This window comes from Dicentrarchus labrax, unplaced genomic scaffold (assembly GCF_905237075.1).
Source record: "Dicentrarchus labrax unplaced genomic scaffold, dlabrax2021, whole genome shotgun sequence".
In the NCBI taxonomy this organism is placed as follows: Eukaryota; Metazoa; Chordata; class Actinopteri; family Moronidae; genus Dicentrarchus; species Dicentrarchus labrax.
Window position 1 is genome coordinate 14,742,206 of NW_026136702.1, and position 22,453 is coordinate 14,764,658.

General features: G+C 39.1%; 1 protein-coding gene across 1 annotated transcript in view; it reads right to left on the reverse strand.

The window, feature by feature from the left end:
• LOC127379402 (protein bicaudal C homolog 1) overlaps nt 1–22,453 on the reverse strand; it is a 58,913-nt gene that overhangs the window by 30,283 nt on the left and 6,177 nt on the right. The window contains exons 2-3 of the mRNA XM_051428935.1: nt 9,119–9,165; nt 1,381–1,450 (exon numbers count right to left, since the gene is read on the reverse strand). Coding sequence (XP_051284895.1) covers nt 1,381–1,450; nt 9,119–9,165 — 117 coding nt within the window. The remainder of the gene's footprint in view (nt 1–1,380; nt 1,451–9,118; nt 9,166–22,453) is intronic.

The window sequence follows — 22,453 nt, forward strand, 5'->3', positions numbered from 1 at the left end:
GTATTTTTTTAGATTAGGATTACTCGAAATAATTTGCACCGACTATGTCATCAGCTATTTTAAGAGCTGAGTGAGTGAGTTTTGCGTTGGTCATATCCAATGAAAGCGTGATGAGGGATAAAAGGAATGTGGATCATTGTCTCAAGTAATTTTCCTGATGGCTTCTGTGAAGTTTTAACCCTGTAGTGTTGCATCTTCAGTCATCCACAGTAGAATCAAGCATGATTAAAATATTCTCTATTTAGCCATCTTGGCCCTTTCTCTTCCCCTCACTCCCTCTCATTTACTCAGGTTGCTAAAACATAATTTCCTAATATCTCTTCACCCAAAAATGCATTTGCTCATAAGATAACTAACTAAGTGAGAATCCAACATTCTTCCCCCTCTGCTCCTCTCGGTTTACGCAACACAGAGGGAAAATCTGACAGGCTACAAATCATGGGACAAAGTTTTAAATAACCTCACTTCGTACACAGAACATCATTCCCAGGTGGTGTTGGAGGCAGGTTTTGTGAATGAACCAATACTTGGGATGAATGGATGGTTGTGTGTGAATGGATTGCCAGGATTTACAGTTGATTAATTATCCAGCGGGAAAAATGTTAAAAGATTCTGATGGAACCCCGTCAACTATTTCTATACAGATTGAGTAAGGAAGTTACATAATGTCATTGGATTCCACATCTGGCTTGAAGACGTACACTGGCAACTCCCCGGAGGACAACAAAGTGGGCACAGCTACACCTACCCCTCACCCCGTTCCCCTCAAACCCTGTCTCACCCCCTCCCGGAAGATCTTTAAATAACCGTGATAATGTTTTATTGGTAACAGAGTGCTGAAGCAACTTGGCCAATAAATGCGTGAGCTTCGATAGCAAAGACTCCCACCCCTCCGCCTCCACAGAAAAATCACAAATTCCTCAGTGCAGATGAAGTTTCGGGCTTGTAAGTAAAGGAAAACATGCAAGCTTTCATGTTTTAAACTTCTAAATTAACTTTTTAATAATGAATGCCAGTGCAACCTTGAAATTCTTCCCTCTTGTCTGTGCAGTGACTCTCCTGAGAATATCCTGGTTCAAACAACACTGACTCATAATCATTAACTTCTCTTGCTGTTACTTAAGATTCCCACATTAAATTTAGTTAAGCTAGTTAGTTCTGTTACCACACATCTTACATGCATTGTGTTTCTGTTAGATATAATTAATGGCATTGAAGTCATGACAACTTGTGCTGGACCTTATGCATAGCAGTTCAAATATCTGACATTCATACAGTCTGTAGGCCCATCATTCACCAAACTCTCAAATTCTATACATTTAAAAGCACTGGAAGCAATATATAGATTTAATATTAAAATAATTTGAATATGGGATTTACCTTTTTTGGACTTGGCTCCGATTTTCAGTTTGGATGGCCAGGCTATCTGCGTTTGGGTCTCATCCATGATCTGGAACAGAGTGAAAGACAGCTGACATTAGTTTATCACAGATATCAGTATTGGCAGATACTGTGTGTTGGCAGGCAAAAACAAACAACATACATACAATAAATGTAGCAGAACACTGAACTCCAATGCTCACATCAGTTTGCAGTATGTGAGTTGTCATCAGCCTATATATGTTGATCTTAATTTTTATGGTGCCGCAATGGATTTGAGCTCTCCTAGTCTGCACGACGTGGATCAGGGAGATGCTTCGCTGTTGCTGTGTTTCACACTATGACAAGAAAGAGACTTGACGTCATACTCTAACCAGTAAAACCTAGTATCCATTGGGGTCAAGTCAGAGTTATATAGGACCTTTGTAGGTTTTTCAGTGTCTTAATGTGGCTTTGGCTTAACTTGAAGTGTGGACAACTCCCCACTGCTTCTCTTGTAACAAGAAACATTAATTTTGCTTTTAAAAAGCAAATGAAACAAGGAATTAGTAACCAGCAGTTACCAAAAACAAAGCCTTACACCGACAAATTGGCTTCTTTATTGAAGAACCCAGAGAAGTCAAAGGAGCCGTGAGTCCAGTTCAAACATGTGTGGTGATATAAGCTTATATGATGTTTCCAGACATTGGTTCATTTCTGCTCAACACCCAAATCCTCCCACTACAACACCACCAAAGAAATGAAAACAGAAAAAAACACAGTACACTTGGCTTTGGTACTCGTGATAAATGCCAACAACAATCTATGTGAGAGCCCTTTGACAAGTCTAGTCATCGTGAACTGGTTGCATGTGTATGGACGTTAAAAAAAAACAAAAAGCAAGGAGCTGGTCAAGATGCTGTCAGCATTCCAGTCAGGGGAAATCTATTACCCAACCTCCTGCTCCTCTTTTCAACCATAAGGAAGCTCTCACCTTGCTTGGCTTTCTGGCTACAAACCCACAAACAAACCCCTTGAGAACTGCCTGCCATGGGGAGCGGTTGATGTTAGTGGAAAAAAAACAAGGGGAAAAACTGTCAAACGTTCCAAAAATGAGAAGCTGACATGCTCCCTCCTAATGGCTCTGTCCTCAATGTGCACTATCCTTGTTTTCACAAAAGGTCCTGTGGTCTTTTGTTTGTTTTAATACTTTCCAGGGGTTTGTGTTTTCGGGGTGGAGAAGATATGAATTTCTCAAAGTTTCAACCACATGATCAAGCACCGGAGGACAGCTTCGAGCCATTACATGAGCAGCACTTAATGTTCCTCGGTGGTCCAGTGCATTAAGCAATGAGCCACATACTGTAACTCAAATGGGAGACGGGGTGCATTAAGAGCCATCAGTGCTCCCAGTGAAGATTAGATGTTTGGGTTATTAGCGCCACAACGATTCACAGCCTTCATTATTTTACAACCATTTTCAAATTATATTTGCCATTTTCCCTTGCCAAATAATAAGAACTACCGCCTGTATTCCTAGGGGAGCTGGTGCACGAATCGAAAAGGGAAATGCTTAAATTCCTCCATATGCTCTTCTGGAAATAGCATGGTCTGTCTGGCATCCTTTACAACACATTCTGACTGCTTATCCACTGTCAGTCTCACACACCTGTAAAGCAGAGAGACAGCTTTTAAAAGGCCTGATCTGTACCTTTCTTCACTCTGCAGCAATATACTCAAGAGTCCATGATGGTCGACTGGAAGCCCTTTCAAGCCACAATGATTTTCTACACCTTCCTATAATCACATATAAAAATGGCCCTAAACAAGTAACAGAATGAGACGCCTATGCCATTTTTGCCAGTAACAGACCACAATAAATGTTCAAATTTGAAGTAACCTTTATTAAGCACCATTCACTTCATCAGGGCAAGCTCTGAGGGGTTTTTGTGGGCTCTCCACGTTATAAATTCACAGCAGAAAATTGAATTCAGTAAAATTAACTCTTCCTTCAAAGGCGAGTTTGTCACTTCTCTAGAAAAACAGCATTCTGCAATCCTCAGAAGAACTCAAAACAGTTTGTTGGAAGCCAAAAAAATCATTGCACAACACATTTGTACAACAAAAATGTATTTATTGATGTTTTATTACATTCTTCCTCTTTTCTCTTAAGCTCTTGGTACAAGTTGCATATCTTGGGCATTATTCTTATTCATCTAATGGCGGAGAAACACGTCTCTATGTTTATGTCCACTTTCCACAGAATAAATCGTATTGTTTTGTGCAATGAAAATAAAGCAGAATTCCTTTCAGATGATCTCACTCAACTATTTCTGTTAGGAATTCTTCTGTGGTAACATCAAAGTGACTAAGCTGGAATAGTTCCAGCTTTAGCATCCAGCATGCTAATGATCCCCCATCAATGTCCTCCTACTGGAAACATTCCCATTTCTCTTCTCTGCAATATTATCACTGCTGCAATAACATTATCGGTCTATTCACTCCAAATGGTTTAACACGCAAGAAATTTAGGCCTCAAACCAAAATCTGATGAGTTCTGTGTTACTGGGTTTCATATAAGCCCGAGGCACAGGCGACTCTAATCTACAACATGACAACCTCCCTCCGTCGTCTGGTATATGTGAGAAAGGACAATAAATCACAAATACCCAAAGGCAAGATACAAACTTTTTCTCCATCAGCTGAAGTCACATGCTCACACCAACAGCTGGATGTATAACAACAACATTAAAAGGACATTCTGTTCCCTGTGGTAAGGAGAAAGTCCTTTAACTTTTGCCCTTAACTTTCCCATTATTTGGGGGCTTTTGTCTCCTACGACAATGACAGATGTGTCTGGGTTTTGTTAGGGAGGTTTTCAATTTAAAACCACAATTTAAAGAAATATAACACTGTCGTTGAAATGCTTGTGGCAATGCGGAAGCAAATGAGTGATTGTGACTTCCTTATAAAAATGTTATTAAAAAGTGCTAACTTACAATGGAAATGTCCTATTCAACCTTTTGAGTAACAGCGTGGAGTGTTGAAAACCCAGTAAAGTGACAAAAGCAACATATCAGAAGTAACTCTTATTATACTTTCCTAAAATTTTGAAACTATATGGCCTTCTACGCCTCATCAACTTTTTCTCCAAAAAGGGCCTTGTTCAGAGAGACATGTTTCCTGTCCAGGGTTGCTGTTTTTGGCAGCATCCTGCAGATGGGACTGATTTCGGACAGACCACACACCATTTTAAAGGGTGGATGTCGTTTATTTTTATGAAGGGGGTAGCAAATACCTCTCAAATGGGTCGAGATATTTGCACAAATTAAGTTACCTACACATTTACCATTCCACCCTTTCTCTGTAACCCCACCCTTTCTGAAATGAATAATACATAAATGACTATGGTTCTGATCAGTTTCACTGCACAGCCTTGACATGATGATTGGTTTTTAGAGGTTTGCAGCTGGTGAAGGCAGACGTGTGCAGAGCTGTACGTGAAATCAAACAGGATATCATTAAAACAATATCCTGAGAGAGAGCACGTGTTCAGCACACGTGACTGTGTGTAAATCTGCATGTGTGTACGTATAAAAACAGCAGCAATCAACATGGCAGAGGCATGTTTCCTTGTCGGCACTGCAATGGTGCAGCTGTTTATTCAGCTGGAATGTGTGTGTGTGTGTGTGTGTGTGTGTGTGTGTGTGTGTGTGTGTGTGTGTGTGTGTTGTGTGTGTTTGTTGTGTGTGTTTGTGTGTGTTTGGCAGGGGGACACAGAGGGTGTAAAGAGGTTGTGAACAGAGTTAAGAGTCTGACTGAGGGAACAGCATGGACTGAACCGTCCCCATGAGACTCGGCAGTCAGAACTGAGTTCATGTTAACAATCTGAGTGCTAACTTGCAGCTGAAGCCCCATTACACCTCAGGGTTAATACTAACATATGCATGGTTATGAAAGAGAAACACATTACAAGGAGGGCACTTCACACCCCTAACCCTGTCAAGACAACACGTCATTATAAACTAATTTAAGTTGCTTGATGAGCACAAACATTTGTTCATATACATTTTGTTTTGATGGTACTCATACTGACCCAGTTATTTTAACATCTCACCATTTTGTGCCAATCAAATATTTCATCCTGACAATTTTTAAGTTTTCCTATTTGCCTTGTGTCAGCGCAGCGAAATACAAGACGCTCCAGTGCTATAAACCAAATGAAATGAATTATGCCTGGCCAGAGATCTAAGTGCACTGGCACTTATACATTGCGCCTGGCATTATTTACAGAGCCACAACTTCTGGGATGGAGAGATGGCAGAGGGATCAGAGATGAACTCGCCAGGGGTTCAAAGGCATCTCTCAACCCAAATCCACTCCAAGCTCTTCTGTGGTGCACAGTTATCAGCTCAACCAGCCGAGCTTCTCTGCTCTTTGCTGTCCCACAGCTCAACTTCTGCGCAGCTCTCCAAAACAGCTTTGTGGTATGTGCCAATGATTTGACACTCCAACAGTTCACAGTCCAAAACTTTCACTGCACCAGAGTGTGCTGAACTGTTCACTGACACACATTTTCGGTTAAACAATCAAGCACTTTATTTGCTAAAAAAAATCCCCTCGTTATACTAGACTGATAACAATGACACACCAGTGGTTTAATAAAATGCACAGATGAAATAATGTTAAAGCAGCAGGAGGGAAAGCAGGGGAACGAGGGACACACAGGAGGGAAAACACAAGGCAGACACCAAAACAAAGACAGAAAAGAAAGATGAACATGTAGCTGCGAGATTCCCCTATGTGAGCAGCTGGTAATTGCACATAGCTAATATCACAGCTGTGGCACCCTCCTGTGGTCCCACTTTGTCTGCCATCCTCTTTTTACTTTTTCATTGACTACACAAAGAGGGTGGACTGTTTGTGCTCTATTACAAAATGTTGCTCTGGACTCAAAGGAAGTCCAGCAGACAGTGAGTAAGAGGGTTTGATCAACCGCAGCAACCGGGCCGGGGGAGAAAGTGTGTGGGTGGACCATTTTATGTTGCTCTCATCAGTGACGAACTCCAAGTCTCACTGCTACGAAATCTCAGTCCCACAGCCTAAAGTGTGTGCACATGGTTCCTTACGTGAGCGTTAGAGCTGCTACGCATGTACTTTATTAGTCTTGCTGAGTGTGTGTGTGTGTGTGTGTGTGTGTGTGTGTGTGTGTGTCGGTAGATGGGTGTGTTGGACGGGCAGGAAGCAGTCCAACTAAGAGTTTCCATTTTCAGCAACTTCAAGGTATTTCACACACCTCATCCATTTTTCATCTTTCAACAATACCGTTCCACAGTCGCACTCTGTGTTTATTTTCCTGACTTTAATTGGGCATGTATGTGGTGATCACGCTATCAGAGGGAAACTATACAGAGTTATCCAAATGGAAATTCTACAATAAAAACACGACTTTAGCACTCCTCCTTTACTGCTCTTCGCCAGCCTGCCAACCCAAACAGCTGCACACTAATTTCTAATTGACAATTTAACCTCTGGTAACCACCGTTTCTTTGAACGAGCTGTGACAATATTCAAGCCAGAGACTTTATAAACCATGACTGGCAAAGTCAATACACCAACGGCCGTACTTTGTCAGAATAGCTTTACGGAGCAAGGTAGACACCTACACTGGATATCTTAAACATTATAGTTGTAACCAAACCAAAAGAGGCGGAGACAGAACTACAGTACATCTAGAGTCCTTGTTAAAATTCCAAGGAGGGGAATCTTAAGGCGCCTGGTTTGCATTACTTGGTTTTTGAAAACTGCTTCAGGGAGAGTTAAATTGCCTCCTTCTTTGACATTTAACTCAGCTTCATAACCTCCAAAACCAAATACGGAAAATAGACAAAAGAGGAATGCTAAAAAACAAACCGCTGTCCATCATTTATTTCATTACAGCCCATTAACATGCTATAGGAGTTTAACATATTCAGGAAATTGGATTTAAAACAAGAACGAATCCACTTGAGATACTTAAAGAGAGCCACATAATTACCAAGACACTTTCAGAATAACTGCTGTCGAAATTCAATTAGTGTTAATGTTTAACTCTGATTGTTGAAAATGTGATTAGTCTTGTCTTGATTCGTTTTGATACAAATCTCACACACACACTTTCCCTCTAGTCCTCTGGGTGCAAATTAAACAAATGGAGCAGATCAAGGTAATTGGTTTGCCAGTTCATAAACACATTTAGTGTCACAACTAATGGTTTTTATGTTTTAAATATTATTTTGGTTTTTTTTTGCCTTTATTGGATAGGACAGCTGAAGATAGATAGAAAAGGGGAAGAGAAAGAGGGGATGACAGGCAGCAAAGGGCCACAGGTCAGACTTGAACCCATGGCCTCTGCAGAAAGAGCTCAGCCTCAGTACATGGGGTACCAGCTACCAGGACACTCCTGTCACAACTAATGTTAATGGTTGCTTTCCCTCATATGGGTGCTTCACAAATAGAAATGTTTTAGGATTAAGGTTGGGCAATATGTTAAAATATATATAGATATGTGAAGATTCAAATTGGTGACATGAAAATGAATTGTGACATTGTCGTATTGAGATACATTCAGTTTCACTTTACAAAGAAAAGGAAATATGCATGGTTTTGCATACCCTACCTTTGAAATAAAAAAGGATTCTATAATTTGATAAAGAAATATAAGACAATTTTTTTTTCTGAGAAATAAAGGACTCTTTTCATAATTTGTCTTCCATCTCATTTAAAAAAAAAAAAAAGAGCATCATACAGTGAACCCAGTATTGTGAATTGTATCTAATTGTGAGCTGGGTGAGTCATTACATCCCTGTTCAGAACCACGGTTTTAATCTGAAACAGATACAATTACACACAAAAAATTCTTGCAGTGTGAAATGTTTTCATGAAGGCCTGTCATATAATTGTTTAGACATACTGTAGCTTTTGTTAGTACACCGTCAAGCAACGTAACTTATCAACAGTATGTGACAGTATGTGTTTTGAATTGTCTCATTAGGTTCATTTTCTGACATTATCAGCGTTTTAATATTGTTTATACCACTCAGCCCTAGTCATAATTAGCTGTAGAAATAAAACCTGAGGCATCATTAATGAACGTTCAGAAATTATCTCACTGTTAGAGAAATGGAGGCTTTAATAGAACAAAAACTAATCCTTGTAGTTGCAACAAAGAAAGAACATTAATAAATGTGACTATTTAAACTCTACAGTAAAGCTTTAAAACCAGACCGGGTCACACACTTGACTGATCAATGAGCACCAGCGAGACAATGTGAGCAAGTTGTGATTAAAAAAAAAATACATTCAAAATGATTTAAGATCACTGAGGCAAATCCTTGTTTCATTGCATGTAATGAAGCTTCAGAGCACTAATTAAATCAGTGACAAATAAAAATCAACGAGGCAGAGCTGGCTGGAGCAGGGCTGTGTTCAACCTCTCTCTCATCTGAAACTGGAGAGATGATCTGGTATATTATGGTATATTATGTAAGTGAGAAAGGCCCACAGTGTTGTGTCAGCTGTGTTATAGGATCAGAGTCCTGGAGTGACTCAACGTCAGTGTTGTTCCCTTGTTTTTGTTTGCTGTGATTTGTAATTACGTGTGACTGGAGGAACACCTGACATCTGCTCCCCTTACCAAGAGAGAAGCGCTGGCTCAGTAGGGCTTGAACGCAACCCAAGGACAAAGCAAACACTATGCAAGTGCAGACTACACACTCACCTTCTGAAAGAAATCCTCCCCGCCGTTGACTCTCCCCTCAGAGGCAGCTACAGTGGGACAGAGAGAGAGGGAGAAAAATAAATTCATGAAACCGCACAGAACCACTCAGTTTTATATACACAATGTAACCTTAACACAGCCAAATCACACACAGATTATCCAGTCTCCTCGAAAATGTTACAGTATCTTCGTCCAGAGCGGTGTTTATGGTGGATCTCCATTTCTTTGGATATTGTGTTTGGCATGGCCGCTGATACTGCTCATTTGCAGGAACAGAATAAAACGTTCCAAGGCGTTTTCTATAATCGTTGGGATTGGATACAGCTTCCGCGGAACAAATTGATGGATACAGTGAAAATATTTGGGCATTTTACAGTAGCCGTTAATGGAACGATTCATATCACACTTGGGTCAACTGGTGTCCATTTTCACACACACAAAAAAAAAAGTATTTCACACTCTTGAAATTCAACTGTCAGCATAATGTACACTTCCGGCCATGGGCACTACAGAGAAAGAAAACTCGTCAAAATTAAAAGCCCAAAATCACCAAAATCACAGAAATTAAGCACTCAGGAAAGCCCTGGGGTTTAAAAGTAATTTTCCAAGCACAAAATGCCAAGAAACTCCCTCAGCTGATACAGTAAGCTGGATAAAAACAGAGGGCCAATCACCAAAGCAAGTCAGGACTGCAGCCGCTCCAACACATCTGTAAGTCCTTCAAACTGTGGCAGCGCTGTTGATGCAAAATACATATCTGCTCTCCAAGGACAATTCTCATGTTCCTCTGTCATTTGGGAATACAGGGACGGTTTAATGATGCATTTCAGCCAGAGTTCTCGAGATGGATCTGTTGTTGTCTGTGCGAATCTGGGTCAGGAGCAGCAACGGAGTCGATGTGGGTTATACAGTTCAGTCATAAATACTGGCCTCTGCACACCGACAAGAATGATGTTATGGTTAAAAAGAAAAACAAAGTCCTGCAGCAGATGTCATATGTAGATGACAAAGCTTTTATTTCAGAATAGATGGTTCAACCATTTCAAATTTATAAGCGATTGGGGAGTTTTCTGTATGGAGCATATTAAACTATTTGCCGATTAATCCATCATTTTACTGGAAATTGATCCGCAATTATTTTGGCAATAGATTAACTGCTTAAGCTGTTTCTCAAATAAAAATGCCAAAAATTCTCTTACTACAGCTACCTTTATATTTTGGACTGTTGGTGGGGCAAACAAGCAACCTGAAGACGTCACTTTGGGCTTAAGGAAATTGCGATGGCATTTCAGATATTTGATTTACCAAATGATTAACCAAGAAAATAATTAAGATTAATGAAAAATAGTTGCAACCTTAGACACTATACTTCAAAAACTAATTAGAAAACCATCCACCATGGTCAACATAAATCAGCAAATATCAAGGTCAAAGGGATGTTTTTGAACAGAGAGAGAGAGGAATCTCCTCATCTGTACTTTTGTTTTACTAAATGATAACGTTTTCTCCTCCAGACTGAAGATATTTCCTGGCTGCATAACAGCCAAGCATAACACATACCACATCACTACAGCTGCAATGAAATTGTCAAGAATATATATGAGTCACAATGGAACATATACAATCTTTAAAACTATATAAGGCCTGCAGTGCACATAGTGCTATATGATGATCCCCATATGAAACCTGAGTGTGTGAAAGGCATTGTTATGAGTTCCCCCATCAACACATTTCAAAGCACAAACACATAAAATGAAAACCCTCACTAAACGCAGTTTAATTTTCAACCACCCAGTGGCAAATGCAGTAATGCCTACATCATGAGCATTTAACAAGTGTTTATACTTGCACAGGCTGTCCAGTAAACAAGTCCAGGCCACAGTTTATGAAGACATGGAGGCTGGTCTGTCTTGGCTCAAAGGGTAAGTCAATTTCAGATGAAATTTGTGTACATCAAACACTCATCGCCTCATTACACCGAATTAACTGATGAATTCTGGTTACTTGTTGGCTCATCCAAAACAGAATAATAAAAAAGGAAATCTAAGGAGTAGATTAGAAACTGAAGGCCAATGTAGGGTAACACAATAGTTTAACAGCATTTCACACAGTTTTCATAAAGCGGTCACATAAATGAAAAGAAATATTCTGACCACCAACTAACGCTTCCATCCTTCTTATCCTCCTTAATATTATGGATCAGCCTCAAATTTAAAAGACAATGCCCCCAAATTATTTTGTTTCCCAGGTTCCCACAACTCTCCCAAATTCTACTTTCAGTTTTCCCAGACTTAACAACCATTGTCCCAAACTTCATGCTACATAATGAATATAGTTTAATATCTGCGTTTCAGTGACTCACATAACTTCACTGACTCACTCTGGTCTGCCAAAGGAGTTGGCAGACAACTGCTAGTTGTTTCCTGCACTTATATCTACATGTGTAATGTAAATTACCCTATATATTTGGTTACAATTAGTTTTTATTATTCTTTTAGTCATTGGTAGGGATGCTCGATATTGGCTTTTCTGCCGATATCCGATATTCCGATATTGTCCAACTCTCAATTTCCGATACCGATATCACCCGATACCGATATATGCAGGCTTTTTACACCAAAACTGTTAGGTAACAACATAACATATCTCCTATTGTGGAATTAACACATTATGCCTAATTTTATTGTGATGCCCCACTGGTTCACATCAAAAAGGAGGACACTTTGCATACACGGGGACACGCAAGCAGATATTTGCTTGGTATGATCCGGTTTTAAATTCTAATGTTTTTCCACCAGATTACATAAAAGGTGCATACACATACCACATAATAATAAATATACAAGATATAGCTCATGACAACGTGGCCTTCCAATTCAGATTACATAGGTCTAATAAACATCATACAGAAACTGTTCTTAATGTTTTATCTGAATAGATAAAGGGTAAAAAAAATACAGCATATAACATGTATAGGCTTTGCCTGTATATATGAGTACGAGCATTTTCAGAATTTCAGTCCAACAACTGACGTTAGCTCACGTTACGTTCTCTGTCGCTGAGAGCTTGATTGACAGCCTGGTGGTAGCAACTGTGGTGATCTGGCAATCAACACATGGTTCATTTGAATATTAAAATTAGCCATGTGTTGATAGGTCACCACACGAAAATGTAACCAATGAAATTACTTATTTTGACACACATTTTTTGCCAATAAGTATTAAACTAACAAGGTAATATGTCAAAAGGCGACCTTTTTCGTTATTTTCTCAAAAGGAGGACAAATGAGTGTCCTAAATGCCGGACAGGGCCACCCTACCCACTGGATGCATCCATAAATGCAACATGGCTCTCCAAATGTAAACACTGTCTGTGCAAAATAAGAGAAGAACTTCAACTTTCATTGTATTAATACTGAAAAGAGCGCTAACTCTAATCGCTAGCTAAGCACTAGCTTTGGTTGATGTGTTTAATTGTATTATGCACCTGAAGGAGTGCTAATGTAAATTCTAAGCCAATTGTTAGTTTGGTTAAGGAACAGCTCAGAGCAGGGTCAAATATTTAAGGTGCATTGAACTTATTTTGTGTTAATATTAAAATCATTCAGCTTTAAATTGTTTGCTTGTTAGCCACGGTTAGCAACCAACCAGTCTAGCGTAGTTGTTGTTGTTGTCATCTAGCGCGCGCCGGTAAACGTCCCATGCTGCGTTCATGCAGGCTCGGAAATGCTGAAGCCTACAGAACAAACATCGGTTACAAAAACCTGATACCGATAATTCCCGATATTACATTTTTTTGTGAATATCAGCCGATAATATCGGACATCCCTAGTCACTGGTTGAGTTACTGTTCCTTGTCTATTTCTAACTGTTTGTTCAATAAATGCACCAATGCAAACTGCAGTGCAAATGCAAACCTGTTACACACACACTAATTATTATTCTTTAGCCAATAATAACAAACTGTGTATATTTGAAGTAAAAAAAAAAAAGCTTTTGAGAAATAGATAGGAGGTCAAATAAACTATTTACATATAGGCTGTAGGATCCAGAGATTTGGAGAAAGAGTGAGAAAGAAGGTCCCCCCACACACCACACCTACAGACTTCCTGCATGCGGTCGATCAGTATGGGTTTTCCAGTGGCAGATGCCGATGCTTAGAGAGCAGGGCGGCCAATAGCCAATATAAATGCCAATATCAAAACAAAGAAAAGTAATGTATGTAATGTTCCATTATTCCATGCACATTACAATTTAATATACATGGTTATCTTAGAAATGTTGTTTTAGTTGGATTCTTTTTATTAATTAATTAAATAAATTGGCTTATGCTGTAGATTTCACAATGTGACTGCTATTTAAGTGAGCGTGGGGTATAGTATGTCAGTAGAGATGTCATTCAATGCCATTATTCCATACATTGTAACTTAATACATATTTAATACTACCCTGTAACAGATGGAAAGTACCACAGATGGGGAAATAAAGTTGCTAAAGCAATGTTGGACACCCCTTTAGCAGATGCAAGAAGCTCACATTTTTGTTTAAAGTTACTGTAATTTTACCAAGTGGCTGATGCTCACAGTGATGCACTCGTCGTACAGCCAAATGCTGTGTATAAATAGTGAGGACAATGGAAATGGCATGCAGCCAGCCAAAACACTGATGTGGACTGCATTTAAGGCACTTTATATTTTCATTTAAGAGTGAGGACTATAGCTGAAACAATTCTTCAATTCATAATTCAAGAGAAAAGCAATGAAAATACCGGCAGCCGGATTTCATGGCTCTAGCTGATGATAAAACAAGCTGTGTTGTATTCACACAAAAATACATTTGGCTCATCTTGATGATAGTAAGTAGAAGTTACATCCAAGTTTACATCCAATATTTAGGCTAGATAAGATCCAGCTTTCAGATACAATGACGAGGAACTGCTCCGACTGAAGTGCTAGCTCTTAGGTGGCCTGACTTATCCAAGATTATGAAAGACCCTGTTAGTGGTTACTGCTGCCGTTTCCTGTAAGAACTAAGACAAACAAAAAGGAGTGCCGCAACAGACTGTCTGCTTGTCTATTGAAAAGCTGTAGTAGAGCAGACCAGTCCCTCTTTTTCTGTGATCATCTAAACAAAAGTGAATCCCAGAGGTAAGGTCTCTTGTCGGTGGCAAATGAATGAGACAAATATAAAACTGGGACGTTGGTAAGCCAATTAAAATGCCACTTACAAAAATGTCATTTACTCAAGGACAATAATACTCTTCTCGGTGATGATGCTGAACTGGATTCTTCTGATCTCATAATGCGTTTCACTTGGACTGTCATGGATTTATAAACACGCTGGATGTGTAACAGAGCTCTCTCATTATTCACAGAGAAAACATTTACTTAGAGGAAAAAAGAAAACCAACCTCTGTATGTCTGCCTGTAACACCAATAACTGGGTAGGCATAAGCAGGTAGCATTGGCATGATGACTACATTTTAATGCTAGTCCAATAACTCTGCCAGAGTGAATTCAAATTCCATAAAATTTAATATGAAATATGACAGCATTTATCCATGAAAATCGCATTTCTATATAAAACACTAAATTGCAAAGATTTACATGCATTTGCCTCTAAGCCTCCCCCTCACATGCTTTATTTTTGCACATCTTAATTTAAGCATTTAATTTAACATCAGCCTCTAGATACAGGAGCGAGCCATAAACACGTGCACATATCAAATGGCAACTCTTTCCTTTTACTCCAGTCTGCCTATGAAGCTAACTGATGTATTAAAATAACACACAACGTATAAATTTGTTCGCTGTGGTACTATGTCAACAGTATTAGATTTTCACATAATTCATAACATTAAAGTCAAAACTCTAACGTCAGAGTCAAACACAAAGCTCAAATGAGGTCTTATGACCTGACTCAGGAGACCAGTAAAAAAAAAAAAAAAACATACATAAGAAAAGTTAGATTTTTAACCCAAAGACGAACAATGCAAACACAGTTTTTGCATGTGAGCGCAAGAAAACTGAACGGAACCTGATGTGGAAACATGAGTGAAAACATGAGTGAAAACATGAGCCATGTGCTGAGAGCAAAACATCCTGTTGGCACATGTGGGGCGTGTAAACCGGCCGTGGGAGAACCCAGAGCAGATACAGGAGAGGCACAGCAGGGCGTCCTACAAGCTCTGGGACATGTTACGATACGGAGGCTGATAGTGTTATCCTATGCACCACTTATTCTAAATATGCACTGTACTATAGATAAAAAGTAGTGATGGAGCTTTCTGAAACCACATGCATGACAACTATTCTGAGGTGAATTCTGCTCTCAGTTTGCTATCAGGCAATAGCTACTTTGAGAGCTTAGAGCAGACAAACTATCTTCATTAACCTATAAGCATTGGCATGGTTCAAAACCTCTGAATAGTAGGGTTAAGTGATGTGTTCACTGATGGCTGCTTCTCTGGTTGGAAAAACAACTGAGCCAATGAGAGCTTTGTAGGTGGGGTTAGGAATGATATCATCCCGTGCCAGAGCCAGAAAAATGGTAATAAGCAATGAGTAGCTACACAGGTTAATATGAGATAAAGAAATAAATCAGCGTATTTCTTTGACATGATAAACATTAAAGGGGAACTTCCGCAGTTATCATATCACAGTCGTTATCGAGATCTCGAGAAAATTAACTCGTTATCACAGGAAAACGGAGGAAATAAAATTTATGAATGCATGGCCCCTTAGGGCTTCCGTAGTGGACCACGTCTACTAAAGTGCCTTACGTGACGTCACTTGAGTCAGGGCCTAAGACCAAAAGTTTGAAAAAAAAAAAAAAAAAAAAAATAGTACCAGAGCTTTTGTAGCACTCCTCATCATTTGAGGCTAGCAACTTAAGGCTACATTAGCTACAACACTACTAACATAAACACACCCAAATCACCGACTGAACTGTTTGGGTTGTGTTGCATTGTGGGTAATGTAGGCACCAGATTCTGACAAGGAAGGTGTATGCACAGAATATAAAACGTAAAATGTCTGGCATCAATATTGATCCGTAATGCAGATATCCACCGGCTACACTGGAAAGCCTGAAACATTGGCCGATGTCTCGAGAGGCTAAATAAATTGTTGTTAGACGATAAGCTGATGGGTTCCCGAGATTGGCAGCTCCGAACATGAACATGATGTGACTGAATAATTTAGTGATACTTTGTGAACCAAATGGCCAATCAATCTGTTTGTGAGAATTGAGACATTATTTAAAAGATGGCCATTATGGTTTTGCATGTTTTAGTCAACAGACTACTTGTTGCATAGCCTATACATTTTTTAGCACTGCTGACCATTTTGTTGAAGTGCATTCAAGGGCACACCAACATCTGAGATTTGAAAGTCAGCTGCTAACTGAAAATCTTTTCAATGCAGGAAATTCTCAAATTCACATTCTCACAACATTCATGTTTGCTTGCATGCCATGTACATTTCATTTGCCAACAACATAAGATTAGAAGGGAAGAAGCAGACCACCAAGAGATCTCTCTTCTTCTTTTCTCAAAAAATTGACAGGCATTTTACTGCAAAAAATGCATAGCTCATGCCTCATTACTTAGATAACCAAGAAACCTATTATTTTGTCTGCCGACCGAAAAACCCTATTTAAATTATAGGTCTTCCTTAAGACAAAATCGACGGTTTATATCAAAGAGATTTTGTTTCTCAAGTGCGAGTGTTATGTCTGCCAGGTTATACGAGGACAATGAAGCGCTCCTCCCTTTAAGCACAGCAGATTGTAAAGGCATCACAGCTGAAAAACGACACAAGCGCCCAGAGTATAGATCACATGTTGCAATCTATTTTGTCCTCTGGTGTTTTTTGGAAATATGACGCAAATAATGTGGCACTAATTTACAGCAGTTATCTCCACTGTCTATTAATTTGCCAAAGTAAACACCGTGGTTACACTTAATCAGATCCACACCCTCTAATTCTCTCCATATAATTATCTAACGTATCTAATCGCTGTCACTGCACGTAAAGAAGTGAGAGAAGTTACAGTAAAGGGCAATAAGGACTCAACGCTGGCAGATGGAATAAGGTCTGGTATCCATTATTTTGTGGAGAGACTAACTTTCAGGGAGATTCCGCTGTTTTGACACTGAAGGAATGTAAACACTGTTGATTTCTTCAGTTATGGCTTTAATCCACACACAACAATCAAGCAAACAATAGAGACTTAGGCCTTAATAAACCAAATCAAGGCCTTTTGACATGAATACTTTCACTATTGTCTACTTTCACTTGCCTACACTATTTAACTGTAAAAGGATCACTAGTTCACCAGTGGCCAAATCTGAGCTGACAAATCCACAATGAAAAAAACAAGAGGGCAAATACCTCATAGTGCAGATAAAAGCCAATATCCACTTATTTTGAATGTGCTACATTCATTCATTCAATATAGGGGAGTTTATACACCTGGTTACCCCGATGTTAGAGCTGTGCCAGAATTATCAAGCAAAATCCTTCATGTCAAAGGATTTCTATGAAGACAGGAGCTTCTTAGATTACAAAAAAGCAAAGAGAGCCCCTGAAGGCACCAGCTAAATCTCTAAACGGCAGAGCTGCTTAGACAAAATCCTCTGCACTGGCAATAATCCGAAGACGGCTTAAGGTGAAACTTGGGACATTCACAGAAAAGTCTACGCAAGCATTAAAACGAAAAAAGTTATACGGCTTCCTTTTTCCCGTGGATAGAATTTCATAACAAATGACAACTCTAATATAGGAAAAGTTTGACATCTCAGTCCAGGCTGCTCACATGCCACTACTAAAGTGAAACGGATTAATATTAAAGCCAGACTTATGAGCCCCCCTGGCTAAGAGGACAATGACTAATATATGGAAGAACTACACTTTACTTTCATTTTTAGGAATAGAAATGTGTCTAAATTAATGTCAGATCTGCTTTTGTTCACCTTAACACCAGATGTTACTGTCAAAACAAAAATATTGGTTGGCCAATATTTTATATAATACAGTAATAATACGCAAAACCAACACTGGTAAATATTCGCCTCCTGTACACTTTTAAATGTGTGTGTGGTTGACCTCTAAAAAGGACTACAATCAGCTAACTGATTTCTGTGTGAGGTACATCCTGCACTGTCCACATTTCGCCTCAGCAGGTGATGGTCACTTGTCTGCTTTTGCGTATGTGTGACTGCGCCCTGAGAGAGAAGAAGCAGCTCCAAGCAATGTCAACTAGAATTGTTTGAATTATTTAACATGTTTAAAGAATATTTAACTTAAATATTCTGTAATAAAGTTATTTGTTTAAGCAAACAGCCTCCTGGGTTCCTTTGCATATCGGTGAGAAATCGGTGCACAATCCACATAAAAAATATCCGCTTCCATTCCAGCGCAACAATTCCCTATATTGGCCAACATATTGATAAATCAGTTAATTTTTTCCCCTCTAAAACTGGTGACTAGTGATAATCTCTAAAACAAAAATGAGATAGACAATTTGACTTCTTATGAACAGCTGAATCAGTATCCATACATAGTTATATTACTCATTCAGGGCGGGTGAAATGGATAAGACTTCTATCAAGGCTCATGTAATTGTATGTTGCAATGCTGATATATAGTATATCATGATATAGTAGGCACTTTTAATTACTTGCTGGGAATGTCCAATCTTGGCTAATCAAGTGATGACTGATCAAGGTCAATCAGATTGCAACAATCCTGTAAATCCAGTATTGCCATAAGCAGATCGGCTCAATGATTTGACAGAGATATTAAAAAGGGACAGCTACCTGTGTATAAATGGGGCAGCAAAATCTGACGGCTGACAAATATGTCTCACAGTATACATTTTTATCCCACCCACCACTATTACTCACACACTGAGTGATTTAAATCCAAAAAGCCTGTAAATAACAAGTTTAAGCAATAAAGGAAACATTCAGTACAACCAACAGTATTCAGTCAGTTATTCAGTGAAGGGGGCTGTTCTCATCAATCAAGCCTAAACGCCTCACTTCAAAGACAGGATCTTCCTACAAATGTATCACCTTGCTAGCTGACAAGTAGTTGGCAGTAATAGGGCTGACATCTAAATAAAAATAGACAAAAGCCATAACTGTAGTTTCCCTGTGCTGCTTTGCCATACTTTACGCAAGTTGGCATCTAAACAAAAGACTCCGGCGCCAGGGAAACACTTGAACTGCTTCTCCAAGACAGTTGTATCTAATCACCAAGTAAGGATTTGGAAAGTATACACATAATGCAGAACTGGCTGTCTGCTTTCTGTGATCTTTCAAATTAACACTGCCAGAGTAGCATTCTTAGGCTTTCATCGCAGACTTTTTTTAAATCTTTGTTAAAAGAAAATAAGGAGTTTATTAATATTTAGTGAAAGACAAATATGCCTCCTACTACTAATCCTGTTTTTGGAATAAAACTGTTACGCTATTTATGCATGTTGTCCTGGTTTGTGAGATCCCTTGTTAAAATATAATATTTCTGCAAGTTTAGAGCTAGAGTTCATAGAATAGTACCTTAACTGTTATTTAGTGTTAAAATATTGTAGTTGTAGGGTTTACTTTGTATGTAAATTTGTTGTTTAAAGTGTTAACAGTTCATATATCAGTTCATATATTGTTCAACTTCAAGTTCAAATTTGCTTTAGCAATACAAAAAAGACGTCCATTAATTTCATTGACCGTCATTTTGTGGTTTATTAAAAAAAATTGGTTCAGGCATCATAGCTTTCTCTGGGCAAGTGCAAAATCTTTCATCTTGGTACCATAGCTGGTTTCCTTACAATCATATTCATGAGGAGAGAAAGATGGAATGACATGCAGCAAAGGGCCCGTGCTGGAATCGAACTCAGGCCGCTGTGGTAAGGACTCCCCTTGATATATGGTGCACGCGCGCAACACAAGGTGGACGGGAAAAAAAGGGAGATAAGGCTGGAGAAACTAGACTCACTGATCCACAAGGTCAGAAGGATGAGAAAGTCTACAAATAATTATAAATAGTGTAAAACAGTTTCCAGTCCATTATGACCTCAAATAATCGGTTTTATTTACAAACAGGCAGTGGGATCATCCAGTCCAGGAAACAAGACATCTAGCATCAAGCTAAAATGTTTGGGTTATCATCTTCTACTTCATCTCCCCTTGTGTGAATGCTGCCAAGTGATTACACAACACTGTACATTCCTGGTGCCTGGTATCTACTGTGTTAGATCCCCCATGGAGCATAGGGAGTCAGTCTCTCTTAACAGGCCGAGAGTTGCACTGTAAACATTACAGTGTCCTATTGGGAAATAGATATTTCACATTCACAAAGCTGTACAGAATTTTAGTAATGGAAATTCTTTCCTCGATTACTATATTTGATTACTCAACCTTTGAGCTATCCCCATTAATATATCCAATCAGAGTAGTTTTTAATAGAATAGCTCTGAGGACATGAACATAATCCAGTTAGGATCTTTTATGAAATTCCTGCTCTTGGACTAACTTAAACAAAATGAGTTTTCCTTTTCTTCTTTTTTTTCCCTCCTCTCCACCCGCTCTCTTTTGTTCAAGTAGAGAATATTCTGGAACAGCCAGGACTACATCAAAACGGTACTTTTATAAAAATGCTTTCTCTCCAATCAAGGCAAGTGGAAAAAAAAGGCAGATTGTACTGGATGTTGAATGAGGAGAGAGAACAACAAACCAAAACCTGAGGTTCTCCAAAGATAAACACAGAAAGCTCTTGGGGGGAGTGGTTAAGGGCAGGGTGGTGTGTGTGTTTCTGCATTTATGTGTGTGTGGTAAGTGCGCACGCGTGCAGGATAAGTCAGCCACCCCCCCTCCAAGAAACATTTCTAAAATAGCAACCGCAAACCAGACAGAATGTAAATCTGCACTTTGAAAAGGGTTGAAGAAAAAGAGCTTTGAGGGACGTAGAAAAACAGGTATTCATTTCAGCCCATTTACAGTTCCAGGAGCATAGAAATGGGTCACAGCACTCCAGCTCCACTCGGACTGTTGAAATAGGACTCCAGGTTTTATTTTCTTGAGTAATGAATTACAGGTTTTTCCACCGACTGAAGCTCAATTATATTACAGCTCCTGAAAGCTTCATCATGCCCAGGATGAAGGAATTCAACGCGTAAGCAAAGTCGAATAGAATTGTTTAATTGTATCAGCATGTTTCAGTAAAAATCTGCAAGAAAGAGAGAAAAGGAGAGAGGGGGAAGGTGGCAACGAAGCCAAGTCCAGGGAAGAGCAAAATTCAGTAGTTAAATCAACTAAACCATTTCAATTAAAAACAGATTGATTTTCATGATTTGTTTTGCCCAACACGTTGGTCTGCACTGTGCAGGTAAACATAATTCTGCCTAACACTTAGCAGAAAAAACACTGTTTTGTTTCCTAAAACATTTACTAGTATTTTCTCAAAGACAGTATGACATATTGCTGTCCAGGGAAGGTTACACATCTCCATATTTGGTGTTTTTTAGGTTTTCAGGTACCCAGAAGGATTTAATACATATACCAGGCTGTTTCTCTTGTTTCACACAAAGCTGACATTTTGGAGATAAATGTTTTTTATTGGACAGTGAGCAGCGAGTTGTGAGCAAGGCATTGCTTCTTAAAAAGGTGCAGCAGTAAGAAATACTATTCAATTGTTACGGTTTAGTCAGATAAAGAGGACTGCAAATAATATGGAAAGGGTTATTAAGCATAAACTGCTGGAGCTAGCATCTTAATTTTAGAATTGCTCGAATCAAAAATGATACACCACACAGCACCCCTACTTCTCTACTGCCTGCGCTCATCACAACAGTACATAAAACAAGTATACCACCAATACGTCCTCAACAATAGGTCAAACTTCCTCAGACTAACAATTGACAACTGAGTCTCACTATTTCACAGGTCAAAGTTCAATCAGACTGAACCTATTCCTGACAGAAGTGAATGCATCTCTACTTTGTTAAAATGAATGGGAAGCATTTTTGTCTGTCCTGACTGCTCGTATTATGGTCCACTACTACGAAATAAGAACAATTTCTGCTTTGGCACCTTCACAACCCCTAAGGAGCCCAGTCAGAATCTGGTTTAAACATCACAGTATCTCCAAATGACAGATGACAACCTCATCTGAGGGAATGAACAACTTTCACATTTAGACATGAGAGAAGGATTTTCCTCTCTAGTGCTGGCTCTATCTATTGCTTTCCACCCTTCACTGCATTTTTTCCAAAGGGTGTTGTGTGTTAAGTTTCTCTCCACGCTTCTCCATCTTTACTTTCATTTTAGACGGTTATA